At 42.5% G+C, this 23,541-nt stretch overlaps 1 protein-coding gene across 1 annotated transcript in view; it reads right to left on the reverse strand.

Moving 5' to 3' along the window:
• GRHL2 (grainyhead like transcription factor 2) overlaps nucleotides 1–23,541 on the reverse strand; it is a 50,051-nt gene that overhangs the window by 21,054 nt on the left and 5,456 nt on the right. Inside the window, 5 exon segments of the mRNA XM_088533588.1 lie at nucleotides 848–1,006; nucleotides 9,741–9,835; nucleotides 15,965–16,076; nucleotides 18,420–18,573; nucleotides 21,090–21,142. Of these exon segments, the coding sequence (XP_088389714.1) occupies nucleotides 848–1,006; nucleotides 9,741–9,835; nucleotides 15,965–16,076; nucleotides 18,420–18,573; nucleotides 21,090–21,142 (573 nt within the window).

A 23,541-nucleotide genomic window follows, 5' to 3' on the forward strand; every position in this document is an offset into this window, starting at 1 on the left:
GGGAAGGAAGGAAGGAGGGAAGGAAGGGAGGGAGGGAGGGAGGAAGGGAGGGAGGGAGGGAGGGAGGGAGGAAGGAAGGAAGGAAGGAAAGGAGGAGGGAGGAAGGGAGGGAGGAAGGGAGGGAGGAAGGGAGGAAGGGAGGAAGGGAGGAAGGGAGGAAGGGAGGAAGGGAGGAAGGGAGGAAGGGAGGAAGGAAGGAAGGAAGGAAGGAAGGAAGGAAGGAAGGAAGGAAGGAAGGAAGGAAGGAAGGAAGGAAGGAAGGAAGGAAGGAAGGAAGGAAGGAAGGAAGGAAGGAAGGAAGGAAGGAAGGAAGGAAGGAAGGAAGGAAGGAAGGAAGGAAGGAAGGAAGGAAGGAAGGAAGGAAGGAAGGAAGGAAGGAAGGAAGGAAGGAAGGAAGGAAGGAAGGAAGGAAGGAAGGAAGGAAGGAAGGAAGGAAGGAAGGAAGGAAGGAAGGAAGGAAGGAAAGAAAAAGCTTCTTCAAAGCTTACATATTCCCTATCCTGTTGCTAGAACCATAGGGACAGATCACCAGACAAGCCACCTGCATGACCCTATGGTCAGCACTGACCTCCCAGAGACCTTTACATTATGACGATTTCCTATACCTGTATCACGCTGCCCTTATGCAGCCCTAGTATTGCAGTTAAACTGAAGAATGAGGGTCCAAATAGTGAAATAATTTGGTGATAACTTGTTTGATTTATAATATAGCTCATCCAAATTTTACCATGAAGGATTATTCTTTGGGAGAGGAAACAACTTTTAACTAGGTCTAAAATACAGCAATACTAATAAATTGTCTAACAATGTCCTTCCTCTCTCCACTGTAATTCTGCTATCCACTTACCTTGTCACAAAAAACTTTGATCTGGCAGTAGGCTCGGTGGATGGGTTTATTGCTGCGGTTGTTGTAGCTGTAGGTATCTATCTGAATCATCAAAGGAAGCCCCTTGACTCCTTTCTGCGAGGAGAAATCAGTGCTCAGGCAATTCACCGTGATGAAAATCTGTGTACCAGAAAGATTGCTTTAAATACATGGTGCAAATAAACTAATAAATTTCTGTAAACACATGGTACTTAATGGGAAACATAAAAGGCAAATACAAAAAAAATGGCATCATGTTGGGACAAGAAGGTAGACTTCTAGTGTGTATCAATGCTAACACTTAAGTTTGGATCAGGAGTTTGGGTTTGAAGTGAATCACTTGCTGGACTCAACTTGCTGTACTTTGATGTGCACCACAGAGCTGCTTCAGAGAGCCCAAGCTGGTTTCTTTTAGGAAGAGTCAGACCAGAAGACGTGTCCTGGGCGAACACCTCGTGGTCCAGCTGTTAATGCTTGCTCAGTCTCTGGGAACTGACTAGCAATGATCTGAGGTAAAATGTGTCTCATATGGATGTCAAGTCTTTAACTGTGACAGTTCCATCCTACAAACCTGCTCTGTATACTCGTATTAATTGTGAACACAGCCAAAGCAAGCAACTTTGCACTGTCCTTTCTAGCCATCCTTTTCTCTGGCTTGTTCTTCTGCCATCTCATAATTTAAATTCAGTATGGCCAAACAAAACTCCTATCCTTTTTTTTTATAAACACTTTTTCTTTGATTATACAGAAAAGTATTTCAGCTCCACAATAGGAGTTTTTGCTTCCTCTTAGTTACGTTACTTTTAAATCTTACTGATTTTTTTTTCAGTATAGTCTTTTTTAAGATATGGCCTTTCCATCCCCATAGCTAGGAAACTCGAGAAGGGTCTTTACCCTTCTCTACCTCTTTCTCAAAAATCCCCTTCACCATGTGGCCTCCTATATCCTGGCAATGACCAGGCTCCTGGCATGCTGCAACCGCTGCCTGTCTTCTACTCAGAAACTGGTCTCGTGGTTTCCCTCTACACCCCCTTGGGTCCACTGATAGCCACTAGCTACCTCATGCCTTCTAACTACCATACCAGTGTGGGACACAGACCAGCAAGTCAACCAAGGATCATTTCAGTGCAAAGAAAGCTGTTACATGATCTGAAATATCATTCATATCTTCCCAATCAGCACATTGTCCTGGAAATTTGAGGGACGAAAAAGTGTATTAAAAATCCAATTGCTCTTCCCATGAACAACATGTGTTAATACATGCTCCAGATAATAATGAGTGCTAATTACATATTAACCTGATCATACTTTTTAGTTTCCCTCAGATTTTAAAAAAACAAAACACACACAACATCCCAAATATGGGATGAAAATATGTACAAAACAGGTAATATCTAAGAATAGATAGATAGAAATAGAGAATACCTATGAAAAAGGAAATACTACCATGACACGTGTCCTGAACCATAGCAAAAAGTGAAACATCCTGCAGGAGAAACAACACAGGTAGAAAAAAAGAGCTTCATGGGACCTCTCGTGAACCTGCTCCCCAGCAGGACCCGGGGGGCTGGTGAAGCCCTCGCGAGCGGAGGAGACACCAGAGGCCCTGGGAGGACCCAAGAAGATGGAGGCTGAAGGAAGCCCTCCCCCTGCAAACCACAGTGGGGAAAAACACAGCAGGACTGAACAGAGTGCTGATACCCCTCGGGGGAAGGACAGCACGGAATAAAGACGGGATGCCGCACCGGCGGCGGAGGGATACTTTAATGGCAGACCTTAACATTACAGTCAGGGGTTGTTTTATGATGGAGCCAGAGCAGCTTGTTTGCCTGACTGAGCTAATGGCACCTCCGCATTTCTGCTTCTGATTGTATCGCAGAGCTGCATTTACAAATGAAATAGTTGAACTTTAACTGAGGAGAGAGGAGGGAGGCAGGGAAGGGCCCTAGGTGAAACTCTGATTTTGAAGCTGATAGTGTTATTTCTGTTTCAAATTACAGCTTGGTCTCTTCCAGATCCAAAGGTAAGCGTAGGTACGGGTGCATATGCCTTTGAAATACGATGGCCTGCATTTTCATTTGCCTTAAGTCTCCTTTACAGTGTCAATGCTTTAATGTACGTATGAACACAGAGCAATGGAATGAGGTCTGAAGCAGAGCAGAACCTGTATTTTTGCCCATACTTCAGCACAGGGATCTTCTGAACTGTATTGTAAAAATGTGAGTGGGGATGGGAAGACTTTGTGTCCACGCAACAGCTTGTACATCTATCATGTTTGCTGCACAAGCACATGGAAAGTTAAAAAAAAGGCACTGTCCATCTTAATCGAGGACATAGGCTGTGGGTCGTCTCTTCCACTGCTTCCAGAAACCTGGAGTGCAGCAAGAGCAACAGACTTTATCCTTTTAAGAGTCCCAATGCAGCAACAACAGATTATTCAGTATGAATAATAGATTGATGCTGTAAGATTCAATATCCTAATCCTGACACTGTAATACATCAGGATCCCTCTGAGGAGCAATGACTGTACGTTCATGTGCAAGAAGTGTGCTGTAATTTCTGTCACATCATTTCTGCTATGAGGATAGACAGATTTACTTGAGCTAAAACACATCATTTATTTTGGAAGATTTTTTTGACTCCACTTTTATTAGCTTTTCTTTAAAGCACAAAACTGATTTTTGGATAAAATGAATGAATAAATAAATTTAAAACAAACCTGGCTGTGAGCACAGAGGGAGAAGGAAGAGGACACAGGTTGTGTCCCCTGAGCTGATTTTAGGGAGCATTTCTTTGCATTACTGACGAATTTTACCAGCCACAGCACAGTGGCACATCAGGCCCCCGGGGCGAACCGGAGGCAGGGAGCCCTGGGCCACGTCCTGCTCTGCTGAGGAGGGCAATGACTCCACTTGCCCCTTCGCCCCGTGCAGCTGCCGCTTCCCCTCCTTGGTGACTGCACCCACGAGCGAGGCCGGGGACAAGCAATGCCCAGGGGCCACGGAAACACAGAGTCCTGCTCTATCCCTCTTGGAAAACAACCAGGCTTAAGAGCTCTCTTGCTCTGGTCTCTTGTGCGGTGGTTTATGGCTAGAAAAATACAGGCAAAAATGGCAGCAGAGGAAGAAATCTCTGCTGCTTTTCCTAGGGCCCTGTCTACACTTGACTTAAGAGTTATTTTCACGGATGTGACTATGGCAGTACATGAATTCACATACCATCTTTTTTCCTGTGCAAACTGGATTTTAGCAATGTTTTGCTATCAGGAACAAGTATGGGTTGTCGTTATATTTTTTTTTAAATGTCAGCATATCTTAGATTAGAGCAATTAATACAGAGTTCCACCCATGTAGTCTCCAGCTCAGGCATGCCACTGGCAATGAAAAACTAATTTGGAGAAACATTTGATGCCTGAAAGAAAGTTTCTAAAGTGGCCTAATGTAACGACGACTCTTCTGTTTGTTAATAGGGAATGTCTAGAAAAAGCTTGCTCTTTCGGGGGAGGCTTCTCCTCCACAGTGTGGCTGTTATTAAGTGAATTACTGACTGTTTGTTAAACACTGCAGCGTAATTAGTGATGTACAAGACACAAACACAGCCACCTGCCTTAAGAGAAGGCAAGGCTCAGAAATGCATTTCCCCTTTTATCATTGAATCCAGCCAACACGACTCCTGCTGTGGTCTCTCAGCTTCTGCACTTTAAAGGTCTGCAGTTACGAAACCTCTAAATATAAGCCTTTTATTACTATTTACATTTCTGGCTCTCATCGTCTCAGAAAAAGCCAAGGGCAGAAGGGAGGGAAGAGTGGGTTGTATCACAAAATTAGAAACTTCAAGTAATTTCTCGAACACAGGCAAAATACAGAATCCATGTCTAGGGGACTGGTCTTTACAAAATCCTGGAAGTCCTCAGCTTTAAAAAGGTTCATCCCTCCATACTGTAACAACTAAGAGTTAAATGACTTGTCTCTTTAATGAATAACACCAATCCCATCATTCCTGGAATACATAAAAAGTGTGGGTTTATAGTTTCTCCTGCCAGCCGTTACCTTATAAATCCCATACAAAGGTAAGACCTTTGTTTTATTTCAATACAAATGTCTCCAGCAAATGTTTACACTGCTCTTTTGAAGCTTCCTCAACCCACACCACACCCCGGCGACTACATAAAAATGCCATTTGCCTTGAGTCCCAGATGCAAACTTACTGAACCATTTGTATACACACTGAAATTTCAACATTATTTGCTATCACAAGTTAACTCTTCTTTAATATAAATATGTACGCTTGCATATGTGCTCATGGTGCATGATATGCATGCACATATATATACACAGATATGGTTTGTTAAAGCTGGCTCTGAGTTTATTACTATATAATTTCTGGCACTAACTCCTCAAAATAAAGTCTCCTTACCTACAATCATTAAATTCTGAGAGTGTAAAAAATAATAACTTCCTTCTGAATGAAATGAAAGTCAATGAAATTTAGGAAGGAAATGGATAATTAAGAACATCATAAATCTTACACTAGTCAAAACTTGTACTAAATATCCCTACCAAACTTAAAAAAATAATAAAAAACATACAAAAGAAGGATTTTGACAATACAAATCACTGCTAGAGTCTATGGTTTCATCAACTCAGTTTTACAATTGTGCCCATTGGAATCATGGCTCTTTTTGGCCCACAGTGCATAAGACCCTAATCCAGCAAATCACTCACTCACTGAAAACAGAGCTTACTGCTCTGTGGGCTATGCCAGAACTCATTAAATAACTGGAAATGTTCCCAGAGGCCTCAGCAAGCTCTGGATTAAAGATGTGTGTTTCAGTTAAACACACAAGGACAGTGACTGCACGCAGGTATGTGCAACTAAAGCACCGCGCGCAACGGCTCTACACACCAAAACATATGGGCCAGCACCTGGGTGAACTACACACCTCCAAGAGGTCTGTTCACTGCCACTCCGAGTTGCACGTCTTTGTAGAAATCAGTATCTTTTGATACCACTGCGAAGTATTTTTTGTGCGCTTTAAGGTTATATTGTCTTTTACTGACTGCTCACAGAGGTTGCATCATTGTATGAACTTACTTTCAAAATGACATTTTTTCCAGAGGTAACATCATCTCAACCATTTTGAGGTAGCAAAGCATTAATCAGAGTGAAGACCTACCTAAAAGAGGTGGTACAATTTATCAAAAAAGAGACATTTGTTTGACCAAGAGTGCTCTGGTTCTTAATTATCTTTCTCACAAATCTAATTCTGTCAGCAACAAGACTGCAAACAGGCAGATGGATATGTCTACCAAAGAGGAAGCTGTTCAAAAGCCTCCACAAGAATTTTGTCAGCCTGCCAGACACTGCAAAAGAGATCTTCTGCAGATCAACAGCAAGGTGGTTTTAGCGTATCACCTTTTACATATCATAAAAAACTTTTAAAAGATGGCTGAAAAGTCAGCCAGTGTTATGTGTTATTTTCTCACCTTCCTTTAAAGAATTCCTTTAAAAATACAAAAAATTATATTCAGGTTTAACCACAGGCAAACCAGAAAGTCACCTTGCTTATAGATCATGTATATTTATATATAGGAGTAAATGGGGGAGTGAAGGGATAGTGGACCATATGAAAAGTGTTCTTCACTTCCTACTGATGCTTCCTTGCTGCAGAGTGATTTTGTCTCAAAGGAAACAATAAGGAAGAGTTCAGTGGGGGTTTAGACCATTTCCCTTCCCTTCCCTGTATTGCAACCATAAATCGATGGGAAACTCTAGCAAATGACCCCAGGAGAAAAGGTTGCAGAAAAAGGTAGAGTGGTGCAGGGCCCAACTCTGCTCTCCTGGAGAGCCCTGGAGGGGACTGCTGTCGCTCCAGATACAGCAGAGAAAATTCTTAACAGGGCTGACTGTTACTCAGACTTTGGATTCCTCTGGTCCAACAGAAGCAAGAGGGAGATTATCCCATCGTCTGAGGGTCCCTCTTCCCTTCTGGGCTCCTGTTTGGTCACAGAGCGGTCAGAAAAGACCAGAGCCTTGAAGGTAGAGCCAGGTCCCGGCTCTCCTTGGGCTCCCCTTGTGACAACGGGAGGTCTCCGCGTGTCTCCTACGGGTTCCCACTCCTTTCCCGTCCTGTCCCAAAGAGACGCTGCTGTCTCACAAATCCCTAGCAGGCTCCCTTTGGTACGGGACAGCTTCGCGCTCTCACGTGGGCTCTTACCCCTCCATCCCAAAGGGCTTCCAGAAAGGAGTGTGGGAAGAGGAATCTGGCTTTAAAAAGCTGCCCTCCACGTGGAGATCAAAGTGAGAAGTCTGATGCTTTAGACACTTCTCACTAGATGCAGGATTTACTCTCCCAGGACAGACAGGGATATTCTCTTAGGTGATTTCCTTGTCTTCTTTTTCACTTTTAAGGATTGCTTCCCTGTGCAGTTTCAAAGATTGGTCTGGATTTTTTTTTCTTCCTCCGAGACCAGTGGAGGGCTTTGCCATGTAACATCATAGAGGCCCTGGAAAGAACTGCTCTGTGCCGCTTTTGTCTGACTCAGAAGAGAAAGGTCTTTGTGCTGGTGAGGTTAGTTTTCATCTTGAAATTGTGGAGAAAAGGGAAAACAACACTGAGCAGAAACAATGGAGCCAGTTTAAGGATCACCGTTCAAAAAGCTTAAGAAAGGAGAGTCTGTAATTAGGTCTTGAAATTCTTTAGCTCTCTTGGATGAGGTAATTGCTGGGGAAAAAACAGTGTTCAGTGACGTGACTCTGAATATGCAGCTTTCAGACACCGCAGGGGGATCCTATGGGAATTCCCAGTGTGAGCCTGACTGGTTATTTTACTCAACTTTGCAACAAGAGCCAGCATGTATGTACATGCACACACGTGCAGGGCAGGAAAAATGCCTTAGTGATGGTGATAACCTCAAAAACACACATTGTACTTATTTTTTAGTGCCCAGTAACAAGAAATGCTATGAACCTCCTTACCATTATTGATACTGATTTTCAGTTCGAATTTCTAAAAGATTAGACGTTTAATAGTTATTCCTGATAGTAAATTAAGCATTAAACAATATTATTTTAATGACTGCTTCCTGCAGAAATGCAAGTTGCTCTCTCAAATGTCACTCCTCCCAACTTTTTACTTGAGAAACAGTAATATAGCCATCAATTTACTATATATATTTCCCACATACTATTTATATTCCCAATGATTATAGTGAGAGTTGTATTCTTAATGTTTTGACCCTCAGGGAGGCAAGAGTGTGAACAGTGCAATATTAGAAAGGAATAAAACAGCAGTGGGAAACACCTGGTATTAGCACAGGAGACTTTTTTGCTCCTCCATCAATATGCTGTGTTGCTCAGTCTGGCTTGCAGCTGCAAATCAAGTGTGCTCAAGAACTGCTGGCCCCAGCAATGGTGATGGGTAACCACTGCTGGGAGGGAGATGGGGCTGCTGTGCTCTAGACCTGGTTGTGCCTCAACCCAGAGGCTTGTGAGGAGGGTCCCTCATGCTGGACATCCCAAACGAATCGTGTATTGGCTTGTGCAATGACCACATGCACACGGGGGTCATCTGTTGTGATGGCAGAGGACAATATAGTGCCTTATTTTTAAATAAGAGTCACATAAGAGCCACATCCTCATTTCAGGGGAACATTTAGGCTGGGGTGAGTAAACATGAGTTTTACATGAATAAATATAGCATTAATAGCAACTGGATCCAGCAGCTGACCAAGGTCCACCTTTGGAAAGAGCTGGATAGTTTTGGAAATATTATCTTTTCTTCACATAGTGCTCTGTTCTTTTAAAACGTGCATGAGCTATGAAAATCCCTGTTACTAAAGCCTTCAGCATCTTCAGTGAAGAAGCACGTCAGGATAGTGAGCTCAGTGCAGTCTCTCACAAGGAGAGTCTCCCACTGCTCTCTTAGAAATCCAGTGGGCACCTGTGCATGAAACTGCACATTTGAGAGACACTTTGTATTACCTGAGTGCTGGGTGTTTTGTATTCAGTATGAAGACTGCACTGCTTACTATGTGTGGATCCCTGAGAACACTGCATTATCCCTACCCATCGCACAGCCCATCTCCCTTGCTGCTTGCTTGCTGAGGATTGCCTGCAGCTTTTCGTTTCTGTTCCACCAGTCCGTGCAGCTAAAACATTCTGCTACCCTTTGGATGCCCTTATTGACAAGATACTTGAAAACCAGCAGTCTGCTGTCCTCGTTTCTAGGTTCACTGTAGCTGTCACATTCTCGCTTCTAAAACTCCATGTTTGAGGGTATTTGACCATTTTGAAAAAAAAAAAGAAGAAAACTCCAAAAATAAGCTAATTTCTAACTGCCAGGCCAGTCTGTGTTACCATATGAAAAATAGTGGCATAAATACCGGGGACAGTATAGTCTAGCTTACAGAATATTGATTATTGGTGATGTTAATAGTGTAGAAAGAAAGATGATAACCTGCTGAAAGGAAACATTCACCTTGTGTCCTACACTGACCTTGCAAGTACAATAAAACCCTCTCACTGATTTTCAGGCTGGGCACATTTTAAATGGAAAATCACTGAGAGGCCACAGACACGGACCTGTGCTCTGACAGCCCTGCAGGTTTTCCTCAGGACTGCGTCCCCTTTTATTTGACAGGGCTACGTGTGTGAACACAGCCTCATCCTGACAGTTGTTACCTACCATCTTGCCTTTTATGGATGACCACAGTCCTTGGAGCCAGGGGCAGACCAACATTTGCCTGGCTTGGAGGGGAACAGGATTTCTCACCTGCACTTATCTTTCTTATGTTGGTTACAGAGCAGAGAGGAGGGGAACGGTGTCTGAGGGAGGATTTTATAAACAAGCACAATCTGCACAGCTTTTCCTCACCTTTGCTTCTTCATTGACATCCCAAGTAAAGGACACGGCATTGAAAGCAATTTCTTCAATATTCCCAATGGTGTTAAAACTCTCCTTGTAATCAGCTGTAATAAATAACAAACAGAAAAAAATCATGAAGAGGGATTCTCTTTTATAGCTCACAGTACAAAAGTGGAATTGCCCTTTGCTTTTTCAAATGGCTTTTCTAATACGTTGTTTATGTATTGTTATTACTGCATCTATTTGCAAGGAGGTAATATGCTGCAGCTTGAGTGCAACTTCATTAGCTAATGTCCTTGCAAAATACTCCTTACGCTCAAAAAGGAATCAGTATGGCTATGGAGGGAATGAGTGGGTGCATTCATTAGCTTGGCAGTAAAAAGGAATAACTGAAACTGGAAAAATAACTAAGGCTATTGAAATGTTTAAAAGAAACGTCTAGCATTTGAGGTAGAGAAATGACATTATGGTAAAGCCTAAAGATTTCTAATAGGATAAGATACAGCTATTACCCCTATCATCAAAGGAAATTTTTTATCTTTTTTAAGAATTACAGCACCAGATGCTGGATCCCTGTCAAATACCCACAGAACACGTTTCTTCAAAGTGTAAGTGACACTAAAATAGGAAACAAAACATAGAGATATTTAAATTGTCTGAACACATAACCTGCACCCTTTTCTCATTTATTTCAAAAGGGCCTTTGATATTATCGAATAACTGGTATGCCAAAAAGGAGAAGAAACCAGGAGGAAGCCTGAATTTCAAAGACGACAGAAAAAAAGTAAGAGGAGAAAAGCACATCAGGAAGAAAACTTCCAGGTCTCCCTTATGATCAGAAAGCAAAGTGGGATAAGCCTCCTTTTTACTCCCTTTGCAAGCCAGTTTCTTGCACTTTCTTCTCTATGATGACAGACTAAGCGAGAGATCAACTCAGTATGGAGGTGATACCTAACTGACTAAGGGAACTTTCAGATTCTTCAAGAAAATACACTAAATCTTTCACGTATCTATACACTTGCTTAGAAGCCCTTGAGGGCTATAATTGGTCTCAGCAGCAGAGAGCTCAGATTATGCAACGCAACAATCTTGGTATTTTTAACTTTTGCCCAAATCTGTACTTCAGAATCATGCTGATATTTAGCTTTGTATGCAGTTGTAGAAAGCAGGTGGTTTTGTATTCTATAAATGAGACACCCAAATTAATGTGGCATTCCTTTCTCTCCCTGGTTACCTTTTCAAAAATAATGTCTCTAAAAATAACATTTTTTTTCAAAAGTATTTATAACAAAATTCTTGTTGCAAAGATGATGATTTAACATAAAAGAGCCACAAGCAATTAGTACATTTTTCTCTCATCTGACAGGCAGGGATGCTGGGATTTTACCAGACAAGTAAAACTGTGCACTTGGGATATCTGAAAGGACTTTGGACACTGCAAGGAACCCCTGTTCTGACCACAGGCTTAAGCATAGCAAAGATATTCTGTGATGCAGCAACTCAACACGGTGTCTGAGAGGACTGGCAGGTTTTTATTCCCTTCATGAACTCAGATCCCCTTTCTACCTGAAGTCATTGGCTTTACTGTCTAAATTCAGCGTAGGAATGCAAATGAGAGGAATTAGAAGACACTAAGTAATTCAGTATGCATGTGCACACATCCACCCACCTCTTAAATTTATGATTCACCCAAGAAGTGCCTCATGGAACTGCCTGCTGCATATGGGCGTGCTGTGTAGGTGCTCTTTGGAAAGACACGAACAAGATGTCTTGCAAACTCATATTTTCTTCTCAGAAAAGGCTGTCAGAAGGCAGCATCTCACCAACCCTGTCCTGACCCCAGCACACGGCCCCGCGTCCTTCACTGCTGCACGCAAAGCTCATGAACTGCCTACGTGACGGGTGCTCAGAAGCAGAACTGCATTCCACTCCTGCTCATTTACAAGGATTTTTGAAAGATCCTCACTAGATTAAGAAAGCATTTACATCCAAGGATATTTGGAAAGTGTTAGTGTGTCTATGATTTCTCCTCTCCTGCTGCTGTGAGTCACCAGAAATAGAAAACTGGGGCTCTTCAATACCGCAGAGAACAGCTTTGCAGGAAGTCCTTTCTCACTGGGTAAGCTGCACATTAGACAGGGACAGATCTCAACATTAAACACTAATCATTTGCATTTATTATAAGCCACTGTGATAGTTTTTGTATTGAATATATAAATAATACAGCCTATGCGGGATAAAATATGGGGAAAACTCTGGAGCTCAGATAATCCCAATCTAAAGGTTTTTACTTGTACATCACTCCTGTACATCTTTGCTGGAAGCTCTTCCAGTATTGATCAAATTAGGGCACTGATCCTGAGCAAACAAGTACATATTTACTGCAGTCTACTATTGTATTCTTTATGCTGAATTACTTTAAAAGAGGAAACCCAATTCCACCGCACAGTGCTGTGCAAAAGTCAGAAATATTTCTCACTCCTGTTGCTAGAAAGTGCAGAAGTGCCTCCTTTCTACCAAAATCCATAGCTGTTCAAAGCTTAAATTCTGGAAAACACTTTTCTTTCTTGCTTAGTAAGTGCCAAATCCTCAAGTCTACTCCCTCAAGCACCTGGCACCTGCTTACATTTAAGTACCTGCTTATACTATTAAAAACCCAGTTCTGCAACTTCTCCAAACTCAGCAGACTCATATGCTCAGTTCTGATTTGCAGCTGATGGCCAGGACTAACCAAAAATCAAAACCACATAAAATAAAAGTTTAAAAATGGTTAGTATAACCGCTTATCAGTAGAGAGAAGCTGGCAGCATAGTAGGTTTCACTCTGGAAGCTACCACCAGTGCATATTAGCTGCCGTAAAGGAAAAAAAAAAAGTGCCTTTGTCACCTTTGGTTATAGTGCAAGTCACACTCCAGATTAAAAGTTAATTTATACACACTTAAAAAGAATTCACACATTTAAAATGTTACAAACATTTAAATTAACATAATACTAATGATTGTAAGCGTGTCTATGGAACATGTTAAATATATTTATGGCAAGTCATATATAGAGACTTTAAAAGGAACTGAATAAAAGATTAACCCTTTACATATGCTTCATGATGCATTTTTTAATTTGAAATGTGGGCCCTTATATGCTACACACCGTAGTACTGCAGGCACCCAGTGCAAGAAATACTCAAAATCCCTGATCCAAGGTGTCTCTTCAGCAAGATAAGGAAAATGACAGGTCAAATCCAGGTGAGAAGACATAAAGAGAGAAACAGCCACTGTAGTAGGAGGAGATTACAAAACACAAGCCAACACACTGCCTAAGTCCTGCCACACTAACAATGATACTTTGTAACTACAGATCTTTATATTCAGCCCCCAACACTATATACTGGAAATGACAGAAAATAATACCTATTAACTTCAGGGAACAAAGGTTATTTTGCTATAGCTTTAATCTTCAATGATCACAAATGATCCCCAAAGCTGGGACTCAAACCCTCATTAGAGCCCCAGTCACTAAACGCAGCGTTTCATTTACTTTCATGAGTCCTATCTCTTATTTTGTGGGTCAGTGATCACAGGGAACAGGCTTTAGCAGGGAGGCACAGGGACTCCCACCACTGCCACTGCTCCAGACACGACTGCTGCTCAGGACTGGGGACAATCTGGGGGGGACAAGGGCAGGAATTTCCTTCGGCTACACAGAGAACTGATATGATGGCATTTCCAAGTCACGGGCATAAAGAGAATCTCCTGTTTTTTGCTCTTTTGAAAAAGCGAAGTATGACTTTGGGGAGGAGAGGGGGTATTTTACATATTTATGCATGCTGGCAGTATTTATTAAGCAGCCAGTGGTTCCAAGCAAGGGGCCACAGCTCCAGAAAGGGCCACAGACCAGTAAGTCACAAGCCTAACACACACAGATTTGTCTACAGAAATGTGGCTTATACCTGGGAGTGGGACCCAGAGTATCAAATAGAAGAGGGGCTAACAGAAGACAGAGACTGCCTGAAGATGGGCAGAACCTGGTACCCAGAACCCAGAACCTGAGCAAGCCCCTCACACTGAGGCTTACAACTGTAAGTGGCTCTCCAGGGAGCATCCCAGCACTTGTCAGTCGCACTCACACATAACTCTCCGATCACTTATATAGGACTGGGTGCTAAAACAGCATCCCTCTACAGGAGCCCTTCAAGGATCTAGGGTGAAATTTTTTAACATAAAAGGAAATCTTTGTAGAACTAAAGAATAATTCAGGTTGGAAAGGACCACTGATGTCATCTGGCTCAAGCCCTGTCTGAACCCCACTCAAAGCAGAACCAAATTCTGAATTGGGTGAAGCTGATCAGATCCCATGAGAAAAAAATGTAAAGTTTTGCTTAATAGATCATGATGCTTATATGGTAAATTCTAGTTAGGAACTGTTCTGTCCTAAAACGGAAAGCAAAACTGACAGCACAGGAGCCAAACGTCCGCAATTGTGAAGTGCCATATAAAAGGAAAAGTGCTTCAAACCACTGCATTTGCCTGGAGCTAAGGCCACATTTCAACAGTTCACAAGAAAATACTACATAGTAACGCTTAGGTCCCCCGAAAACGCTGAGGGGAACTGTGTTCTTACAGCTTTTACATCTGACAGGGGATGATTTTTATCATTACATCCCCATTACGCACGAACATACCACAAAAATTGGAGCAGATTCATCTCATCTCAGTCCTTCTCGAATTAGTGAAAACATAAAAGGCATTCGTTTTAACACAGGTAAACACAGAGCTCATGCACAGCATTTGTTTCGCAGAGCTCTATTTTACAGCATATCTATCGCAGGCTGGTCCACTTGGCTAGGAGGACTGAGAAGCGTCAGGGACACGGCGAGCGAAATCCCGCTGCGGCACTCGGAGGGTGTTGGCACTGCAGTGGATCCTGCTTCTCAGCACATACCTGCGAAGGTATTGCAAGCTTGTACAGACTAGCACAGAACCAGGCAGGCTTCAGGAATAGCTGGGACATGACATACTTGCTCTTCTCATGTGTCATGATCGGAGTCATTTGCTCTGGGGGGGGGAGGTTTTACTGCCTCAAGTACTCCAAAAGAGGGGAAAAAAAAAAAAAAAGAAAAAAAGAGTTGAGGAAACATTTCAGCCAGAAATGACCAGGCCAGAACTACGACGATCGGACAAGAGGCAGAGAGGAGCTTCAGGAAAAGCTGCCCTGTATCTTTGACCAAATACACTTGACTCTAAATAATTCCAGCCCCACTGGAGGCTGCAGCGTTTGAAAGTCAAGAGGCACTAGGCGAGCAGGACCACTTAGGGCCTGCTCTCAGGGCTGGAGATGTTTGATCGCCCCTCAAGTCCTGCAGGGTTTTCCTCAGCCCTCTCTCCGAGGCGCTCGGCTCTCCCCTTCCCCACTCTACTCCCTCTTGTTCCTGCTAGTCAATGGTTTGGTCCCCTCGGGCAGTCAAAACTCAACAGACTTGGCCTGCTTTGGTCTAGCCGACTCCTTTGACTGGAATCCACTGCAGATGGCTGCGCTGCCGCGTGTGTAAACTGCATGTGGGAGGGGAGAAGCGCTTCAAGTCTAGACACTCCCACAGACCTCGACTTTGGGCTCCGTGGCAGTAGGTACGTTCTTCCTCTGCTGAAAGCTTCCCAAGCATGCGGATGGGGCAGCTGTGGCTGAAATGGGCTTGTAAATACCTTAGATGGGATGAACGGTAAACAGTGCTCTCAGGGTAGCGCATCAGAGTTCAGAGCTTCTCCCTTACGTCTGTGAGAGACCACGGTCAGAAACGGGGCTGTGAGCGGCCCCGGTGCGTACGCGCCGCCCCCGCAGGGATGCAGCGTGGGGACAGCTCGGGGACCGCAGGGACACGGCAGCGCCGAGGCCTCTGCGGCAACAGCCTCCCAGCCCAGCAGATCACCTAACACAACTGCTGTACTGCTGGCACCAGATCAAAGAAGAGCTTGAAAAACACGAACAAGCGCCCCGGCCACTCCTGAGGAGGCGCTGACATGGACGCCGCAAGCTGGAACGGCGCTAGATACGTTCACTGCGCTGCCTCCCGAGCCGCTCTCCTGAGGCAGCAGCACAGGCCCTGCTGCTTCGCAGCCCCCTAGGGACCACAAACCTTGAAGCTACTGCCAGAGAATCCCCCCATGTCTCTGGGCAAGGTCCGGGAGACTCCCAGCGTCGGTAAATTCATCTGCAACCTCCCGAGATCCTCTTCTACTTACCAATGTCGAGGACCCTCTGCTTGGCTGTGTGCTGACGAGAGTGCCAGTACTTCCAGTATTTCAGCTGTTCCTCCCGGTTTTTATCTTCACTGAAAACAACCATGACCACACTCTAAGAAAATCAGCAGAAGTGGCATTAATTAATACGCATTCAAGATGCAAAAACACAGAAATAAAAACCCCCATATGCTCTAATATCTCTCTAATGCTGATCCAATCACCCTACTCCCACTGTGCTTATATTGTAAAATATCACTGATCTTTATTCCCGTCCAATACTGCAGTGCACTTAAAATTTCAGAATAGAAAAAATACAGTTTTAAAATAATGTGAGGCTTAGGATTGTGTTCTTGGTAGTCCAGATAAAATATAATCATGTTCTTAGACTTAAGAAGTCTAGTTTAGGTAAAAAGTTATAATTTCCAAGTCAGGGGATCCCCAATTCCCGCTCTGACCAGACACTCCTTGTGCCTCTGGAAGATCACATTAAACTGTAAGAGCATGTGTTCAGGCTTGCCACATTTCCAAAGCCTAGCTTAGTAGTGGATGAGTTACTGGTGACAATGCTGTGGAGAAATCAGGACTTGGGAGGTATTGTCTTGCCACTGGGAGTGAAAAATGGAGGAGTGGATTATATGGATAACATACGTGCAAATGTATCCCAACAAAAATTTAGTAACTTTGCTCCAGTCATAAAAAAACCTCAATTTTATTCAATAATGTAATTTAAAATTCAATTAAAACAGGAGTGGTAACAAGGTTAATACTTTATCTTCTTTCACAAATAGACAATTTCAGCTCTCTTAGTCCAAATACCCTTCTTATGAGCAGGACACTTGCATATACATATTTAAAGACAAACTCAGTGTCAATATTTACTGAAGTTTCCCTGAGCTCTTCAATTCAAGTGCTGAATTCCCATTGCTAAAATTGATTTAAAGGAAACAGACTGAAACTTTATTGTACACCTTCAGACGAGTAATAAAAGGTTTTTTTAAAAAGAGCCATTCTCTAAGTTAGCGAAATAAAAAACACAAAGCAATAAAAGAAGCTCATACTGGAAAGAAAAAAGAAATCACGGAGAACAAAATGCACTTTTTCATCTTCTTTTGTTCTAATTCTTCCCTTCAACATGAGTCATGGAGCTCATAAAAATTACTATAGAGCAGTTTCATAAGCAGAGGAACTAGTGATTGATTCATGACCCACCTACACCACAGTAACCCTGCATGTGCTCTGTGACCTCCTCCTCTCTACCCTATAAGCTGAATGTCATCACCACGTCTTCTACGTCCTCTAACTACTGTTTGGGTAATGGAGGTGCATGCAAAGGATGGGTCTCGAGTCACGCACGTGCACACGGGCAGGCCGGCAGGCACGCGCTGGCTGGCCAGCTTGGAAGGATAATCACAAGTGGCAATTCAGGCTGCAGCTTCTTCCTCAAGAACAGCATTGATCTGGGTCCTTTTCTCCTATGAGCCATTTAAAAGGAACTTGCAGGGCCTTAGTATCTTTGGCACAAGCTGAAAGAGGAGGAGGAAGGCATGGGTGGCTGGTGGAGGGGGAGAGATTTTTCAGCAGTCGTTTATCAGCTTTGGCTCAACTCAATAGTCAGTCTCATGTCCTTAGGAAACCAGGCTGCAAAGGAACTGCTATTCACATTTATAAATCATAGTTTCTCTTCTAGGAAGAGTCTCTCCAAATCTCACAGCCATTTGAAATGTACAGGCTGTCGACTGTCTCCCAGCTCGTGGTCGCTTTCACTGGGTCCTGTGACCAAAGGCACAACATTTTTAAGGTACTTCATTTATTTGTGTGGAAACACTTTTGCAGCCTCATACATATGCAGCCCTTTCAGCCTCAAGGTGAAAGCTGCAGGGCAGCAACTCTGAGGCTCGTTGTTCTCTCCAAGGTCACTGGGTTTGGATTTGCTTACTCAAAAATATTACCAGGGAAATCAGGCCTATTCACCAGTCAGATGTTACTGGACACCCAGTTCTAGTTTTCACAAGATGCTTTAAGTGAATTTCAAGCAAAAGTGTGTACTTTTATAATAGAAATATTGTAAATTTTATGTCACAGACTCTCAAAGAATGGCTTCAACTCCTAACAACTTCAGCACCAGAAAGACTAAACTAGGTTTTATCTGAAAGGCACTGGACAGCATCTGCTTAAATGAATGACAGAGTTAAACAGACTTACGAGATTTAGCAGTTCTCTGATATTTTTTCACCAGAGCAATGGGAAGTTCACCAATGTCAAGCATAATACATGTGTATTTAACGTTTGCCAAATCCTGAACTAAGGCAACTATGTATATAACTGACCAGCTCATAAGATTGGACATGGAAAAAACGGACCAGAACACATCTGAAATCACCAACCCAAATAACCAACCCAAACTACATTTATCTGAAGAGCTCCACTCCTGTCTAGGAAAGAAGTTGGACTATACCCTGACTTTGCTGATCGGATGCCGGAAGCATTTGTTGTCCCCCGTCTCGCTCAGGGTGATGGCGTAGAACTGTCCCTTGTTTAAATAGGTCATGGGCCCTTCCCCTTGCTTTTGACGCAGAGATTTGGTAGCTTCTAGCGTATACTGAAAAGTGCTGTTGAAAAGACAGGGAGAGAAACACCAGCAAAATCAGTGTCACTTTCTTTTTCTTTTTGTCCCTGTTCATTATATATTTCACACATTATTTAAGCATGGAATGAACCAATACAAAGTTAATAATAAATTCCAAGAGAACGTCCCACTTCAAGTATTAAAAAGTACAATCTCTTTTTTTGCAAACATATGCCTAGCTGGACTGGAAGGCTCTTCAATCAAAGGCTACATCTTTGCTTTCTCTGACAGTAACCATGAAGTACAAGGCTATATAACCACAGTGAAAGGAACAAATGCTAAGAGGGAACACAGCATATTTTGCAGTATTACAAGGAAATCAGCTACCTCCACTGATATTTAAACTCAGAAGTGCCTCAGAAAGAGAAGTTCAGAAAGAACAGAATAAAAAAGATGCATATGGAGAATGGAAAGTCCAGCTGCTACTTTCAGCACAGGGCAGAGAAGGGACAGAAGGTTGATGTAAAGACAATATGCAATCATTTTTTGTTGAGTATTCTTTTCAAAATTATTCACACAGCACAAAATACCTACATTTAATTGGATTCTACAATCAAACAACTTCCCTTAGGGAAAGAAGAAAAAAAAAAAAAGGACAAAAACTAGAGAAAAAGAGACAGTTTTGCTTTTGTGGCACAGGGATTTTAGAAAGGACCCTGCTTCAGAGGAGAACCTTTCATCAGCTCTGAGACACCGAAAACTTGAAGCGCTGAATGCAGTGCTCCCAGCCACCTCTCTCTGTATCCAGCTTCAACAGTTTCTCAGTAAAAACTATGCCTGAAGCTTTCACATTCTCTTAAATGAAAGACAACGTTTGCCTTGCAGAATAAATGTTCTCTTCAAAATAGATTTGGTCACCACAAGAAGTTTAGTGCAAGGAGTCACAGGTTGTCCACAAAAATCAGGGATGGGGGGAAGCATTTTCACAAAGGTCCTAATCCAACAATATATTTAAACAGAGCTAGATTAGCACCAAAAGGATGGCTGTGCTTGTCTAAGTGCATCCTTAACTTCCTCGTTAAAGCAAATACTCCAGGATCCACAACAGGGGCACATCCTCTGATTTAGCCTGGCGTGAAGGCAGCGCAGGATGAATCTAAGTCAGACACATGGTGTCCAAACAGAGCTGCCTGGGTCTGCAGCTCCTTGGTCTTCTGTGTCTTCTGTTTCACAAAGCTTTTAAAAATGTAAATCCCAGGCACACCACACCTGGTCAATTATGCAATCTTTGTGTTGTACCACAAGGAAAATTTCTTCTTGATCCCAGCTGGCAATCAGATTATGCTCTGAAGTGGGAGGACTACCATTAACCTTGTAAACTTACTGCAATCATCACTCAAACAATTCTAACCCTGTTCTGAATCTCACCATGGGTCTTAGCTAAAGCCCTCCGCAGTCATAAAGGGAACTTACACCAGGCCTTCAATTACTTTCATATTCTCTGCTTGTTTTTTTAATCTGAAGATTACATTTCTGAGCACCTCCTTCCAGGTAACTCCCTAAAAAGAAGCATTTTGCTTTTCTGAGTGTGCGTGTGGAGGTTATAGTCTAAAGCTGACTTGTGTAATAGCATGAAAGATTTTAACTTCGGAGAATTGTTACTGAGGACAGCACTCCAGGATTTATATACCTCCAGCATAGCAGGTGAGAACTCTTTGCTCAAGATCAGCTTCGTCTGTGCTCTCTGTATAATGACTCAGTTCTGAGCCCACTGAAGTTAATGATTGCTTCAATATTAATCAGAGAAAAGATCAAGCTATAGGAAACCTCCACTACAAGGAAAGTCATATGTCTACTCCAGGAAAAGATCATGGAGCTTTTTCCTGTTTCTAAAACGAGGGCAATCTCTCAGATATAAACAGAACTATTCACGGGCATAAAATCAAGCACCGGTTTAAAGAATTTCATTGATTACAATCTTTATAAAGTGGCTATGTTCAAATATGCCCATTTTATGCATGCATTTTTCTTTGCTTAGCAATGTTTGCAATAGATACTTTATATAAATTATTCATATATAAAAATAAAGTTAGAGAACAAACAGGAGAAAAAGACAGAGGCTTTCCCAGAAAAAGCTACTAGCATAAGGAAACATATGGAATACTAAGAAGAACTAAGCAATTCCATAAAGCTGGTGGAAACGGTTCACCATCCTATGCATCCTTCCAACCTGAAAGGTGAGGAAGATCTTCCATGGCCTGGCTGTCAAAGCCGTGCCCTGTACCCAGGGGATTTCTCTTAGCACTTTAATTCCTGCATTATACCAGGAGCTCCATGCAGAGGAGTTACAACTTTAAATCCTGCTGGAGGAAGACAGCAGGTATAAAGATACTAAAAAATACATTCCAGTCAGATTCAAAAGCTGACACACACGGGTGCTGAGAGCACTGCAAGGGCCCCAGGCCATGAAAGGCAGGGTGGGAAACGGACACAGGGAGGCTCCCCTTGATATATTCTTTATGTGATGCCAGCCAACGTATTTCAAAGGTTTTGCCATACCTGGTTTGTTCGTAAATATATTCTTCAGCCCCAACTGACACACTGCGATACTTCTGAAAAATAAAAACGCCGATTAAATATAATTTTATACACCAAAAATGCAAATGACCAATACAAGTAAAATTACATTTATTTAGAGATCCCTCAGAAGAAACCATCAGCCATTGAAAACTCAAAGTCATTCTGAACTGAGGTGGACTCTACATGATCATCAAACTGGATTTCATAGAGACAATTTATGTTAAGCGTTTCCATTTTTTCATAACCTAGCTGGTGATCACAGGAACGTAACAGAAAAACCTCTTCTGCCTTCCTGAACTCCTTGTCTACACATTTATATATTTTAAAACAAGCCTATAGAAACATAACCCATTTCGAAGAGAAGCATCTCTTTTCAAAAGAAATTGTAGGGTTTTTTAGAGAATTTGTACCATTTTCTTTTGTTTTGCTTTTGTTTGAACATATTTACATGGCTGGCTGTCCTGAAAGCCCCCACACGAATGCTGGGAACAATTTTGGTTATTACCTTGCTTCTTTGGAACAGGTGTGGGGATGCAGGCTAAAAAAATACTTTATCTGCAGCAGAAGATTCTGCTCATGTGAAACATGCACTCTACAAACTAAAAGCAAATCTACAGCCACTTTACAAGAGTACAGCACACTTACCAAAACAGAACTACACCGAGAGCTGCAGCTCTGAAAAACAAGGTCTTTTTGCATAGCCTAGGCAAGAATTTTCGTTCTGGCTTCCCAAGCAAACAAGCCTGTTTGTGCCCTGCTCCGTTACGTCTTGCTTCTCCTCTTGGCTTGCCTTCTACTTGCAACTCGTTTTTGCTGAAGCTGCTCTGATTCACTGTCAGATCATTACACTTAATCTCCAGGATTTCCATTGTGATAACTGCTCAGCAATAATGAGCTCTTTTGTTTCCACAAGCATCAAGTTAGGTAATTTGTAAAACGGTTTTTAATTTTACCTTATGCACAACTGTGCCACAACCCATTCAGATACTAGTGAAGTGCAAAGGTAGTGTGTACCTGAAGATCAAAAGTCAATGGTCCATGTGCACTAAAACAGATCTAAATACTGTAAGAAATCTGACATCTGGGGCACATTACAGTAAAAATGCTTTCACATTAACATTTAAGTCACATTTTACATACAGGCTGTAAGTAACATTTGCAAAAACATGCAAGTGATCTACCCATCCTTAAAATTTTTGACTTACATTTTGAAGAACTAATAAATTAATCATAGCTATAAAAAGAATACGAATGATGAGAAGTATATTTAAATAGATGGCTAAAATGGTATCAGAAGAACACAGCAAGTTATAGACAGAGGCACCCATTGCCCCAGGGAGCTATAAAATTCTTTGGTCAGCAATTCTTTGGTATTCAATAAATCTTTTGAATTAATTTATAAGTACGCAGTCAATCATGTGTTTAAAATTGAGCAAGTATTGGAGCAAAATCATTTTTACTCTGAGAAAATGACGTTTTTACCAGATGAATAGGAAAACTAACAAGACCTAGTATTTTCTTACTCGAAACATGACTTCAGCACAAACTTCTCCTCTTCTGGCATGTTTTGACGTTCTGCTCTGGACTGGCCTGTAGCAGCCAGTGCCTAGAGTAGCGTGAGGAGGGGACAGGCTCGTCCCCAAGGGGGACATGGGGAAAAGAGCAAGTGATGGGGGCACTTCCCAGCACAGCTTCCATCAGTGGGTGCCTGGGCCCTTCCCTCGTCCCTGCATCTCAGGCGTGGGACGACTCCGGGCTGGAAGGCCACTCACAGCAGCACTCGGTGCATGTAATTTTTAAGCAGCTCAAGGTGGGTTAAAGGCACTTGTTTCATCCCTCTCTGCAGTGAAGAGGTGAGCAGGGAGGGAGAAGGAAAGAGCACTACAGGGCAATTCATTCCCTCTACATTGGGCAAACAGATTGGTGCTGCCTCGTGGCCTCTGCATGGATGGCAGAGACAGCCTAGCTGGCAAGTGGTAGACTTTGGTTTTAAGCATATTGCAAAAAAAAAAAAAAAGGACTAATAATTAATATATATATATATACGCACAAACATGATACCATAGATTTTGGGATGCAAGGCCAGTTTACAGATGTAATTTCCCTTTCACTCCCAAGTCTCACACCTTTGCACATGTGCCAGCAGTTCGTAGGGAGCAGACTGCTGGTTTGGGTGCCTTTCAGCCCCCTATCCCATAAAAGACCAATGCTCCGGAATCACCCTGCACAGCACCCCGGGAATGCCAGCTGTGCGTTATCACTGCACTCCCACAAAGGGTCCTTTATCAGCAGCAATGAAATAATGTGATTTGATCATGCAGAGTCGTGTTTCCAGAATGGGCTCTAGTGATTTTTCAATAGCAAGCTGGATTTCTTCATTAATCATTCATTCAGTTGACCTAAATGTGTGCTTCCATATCTTAATATGGAT

The sequence above is a fragment of the Tinamus guttatus genome, unplaced genomic scaffold (genome assembly GCF_059628265.1).
Source record: "Tinamus guttatus ecotype Peru unplaced genomic scaffold, ASM5962826v1 Tinamus_guttatus_pri_ptg000510l, whole genome shotgun sequence".
Lineage (NCBI taxonomy): Eukaryota > Metazoa > Chordata > Aves > Tinamiformes > Tinamidae > Tinamus > Tinamus guttatus.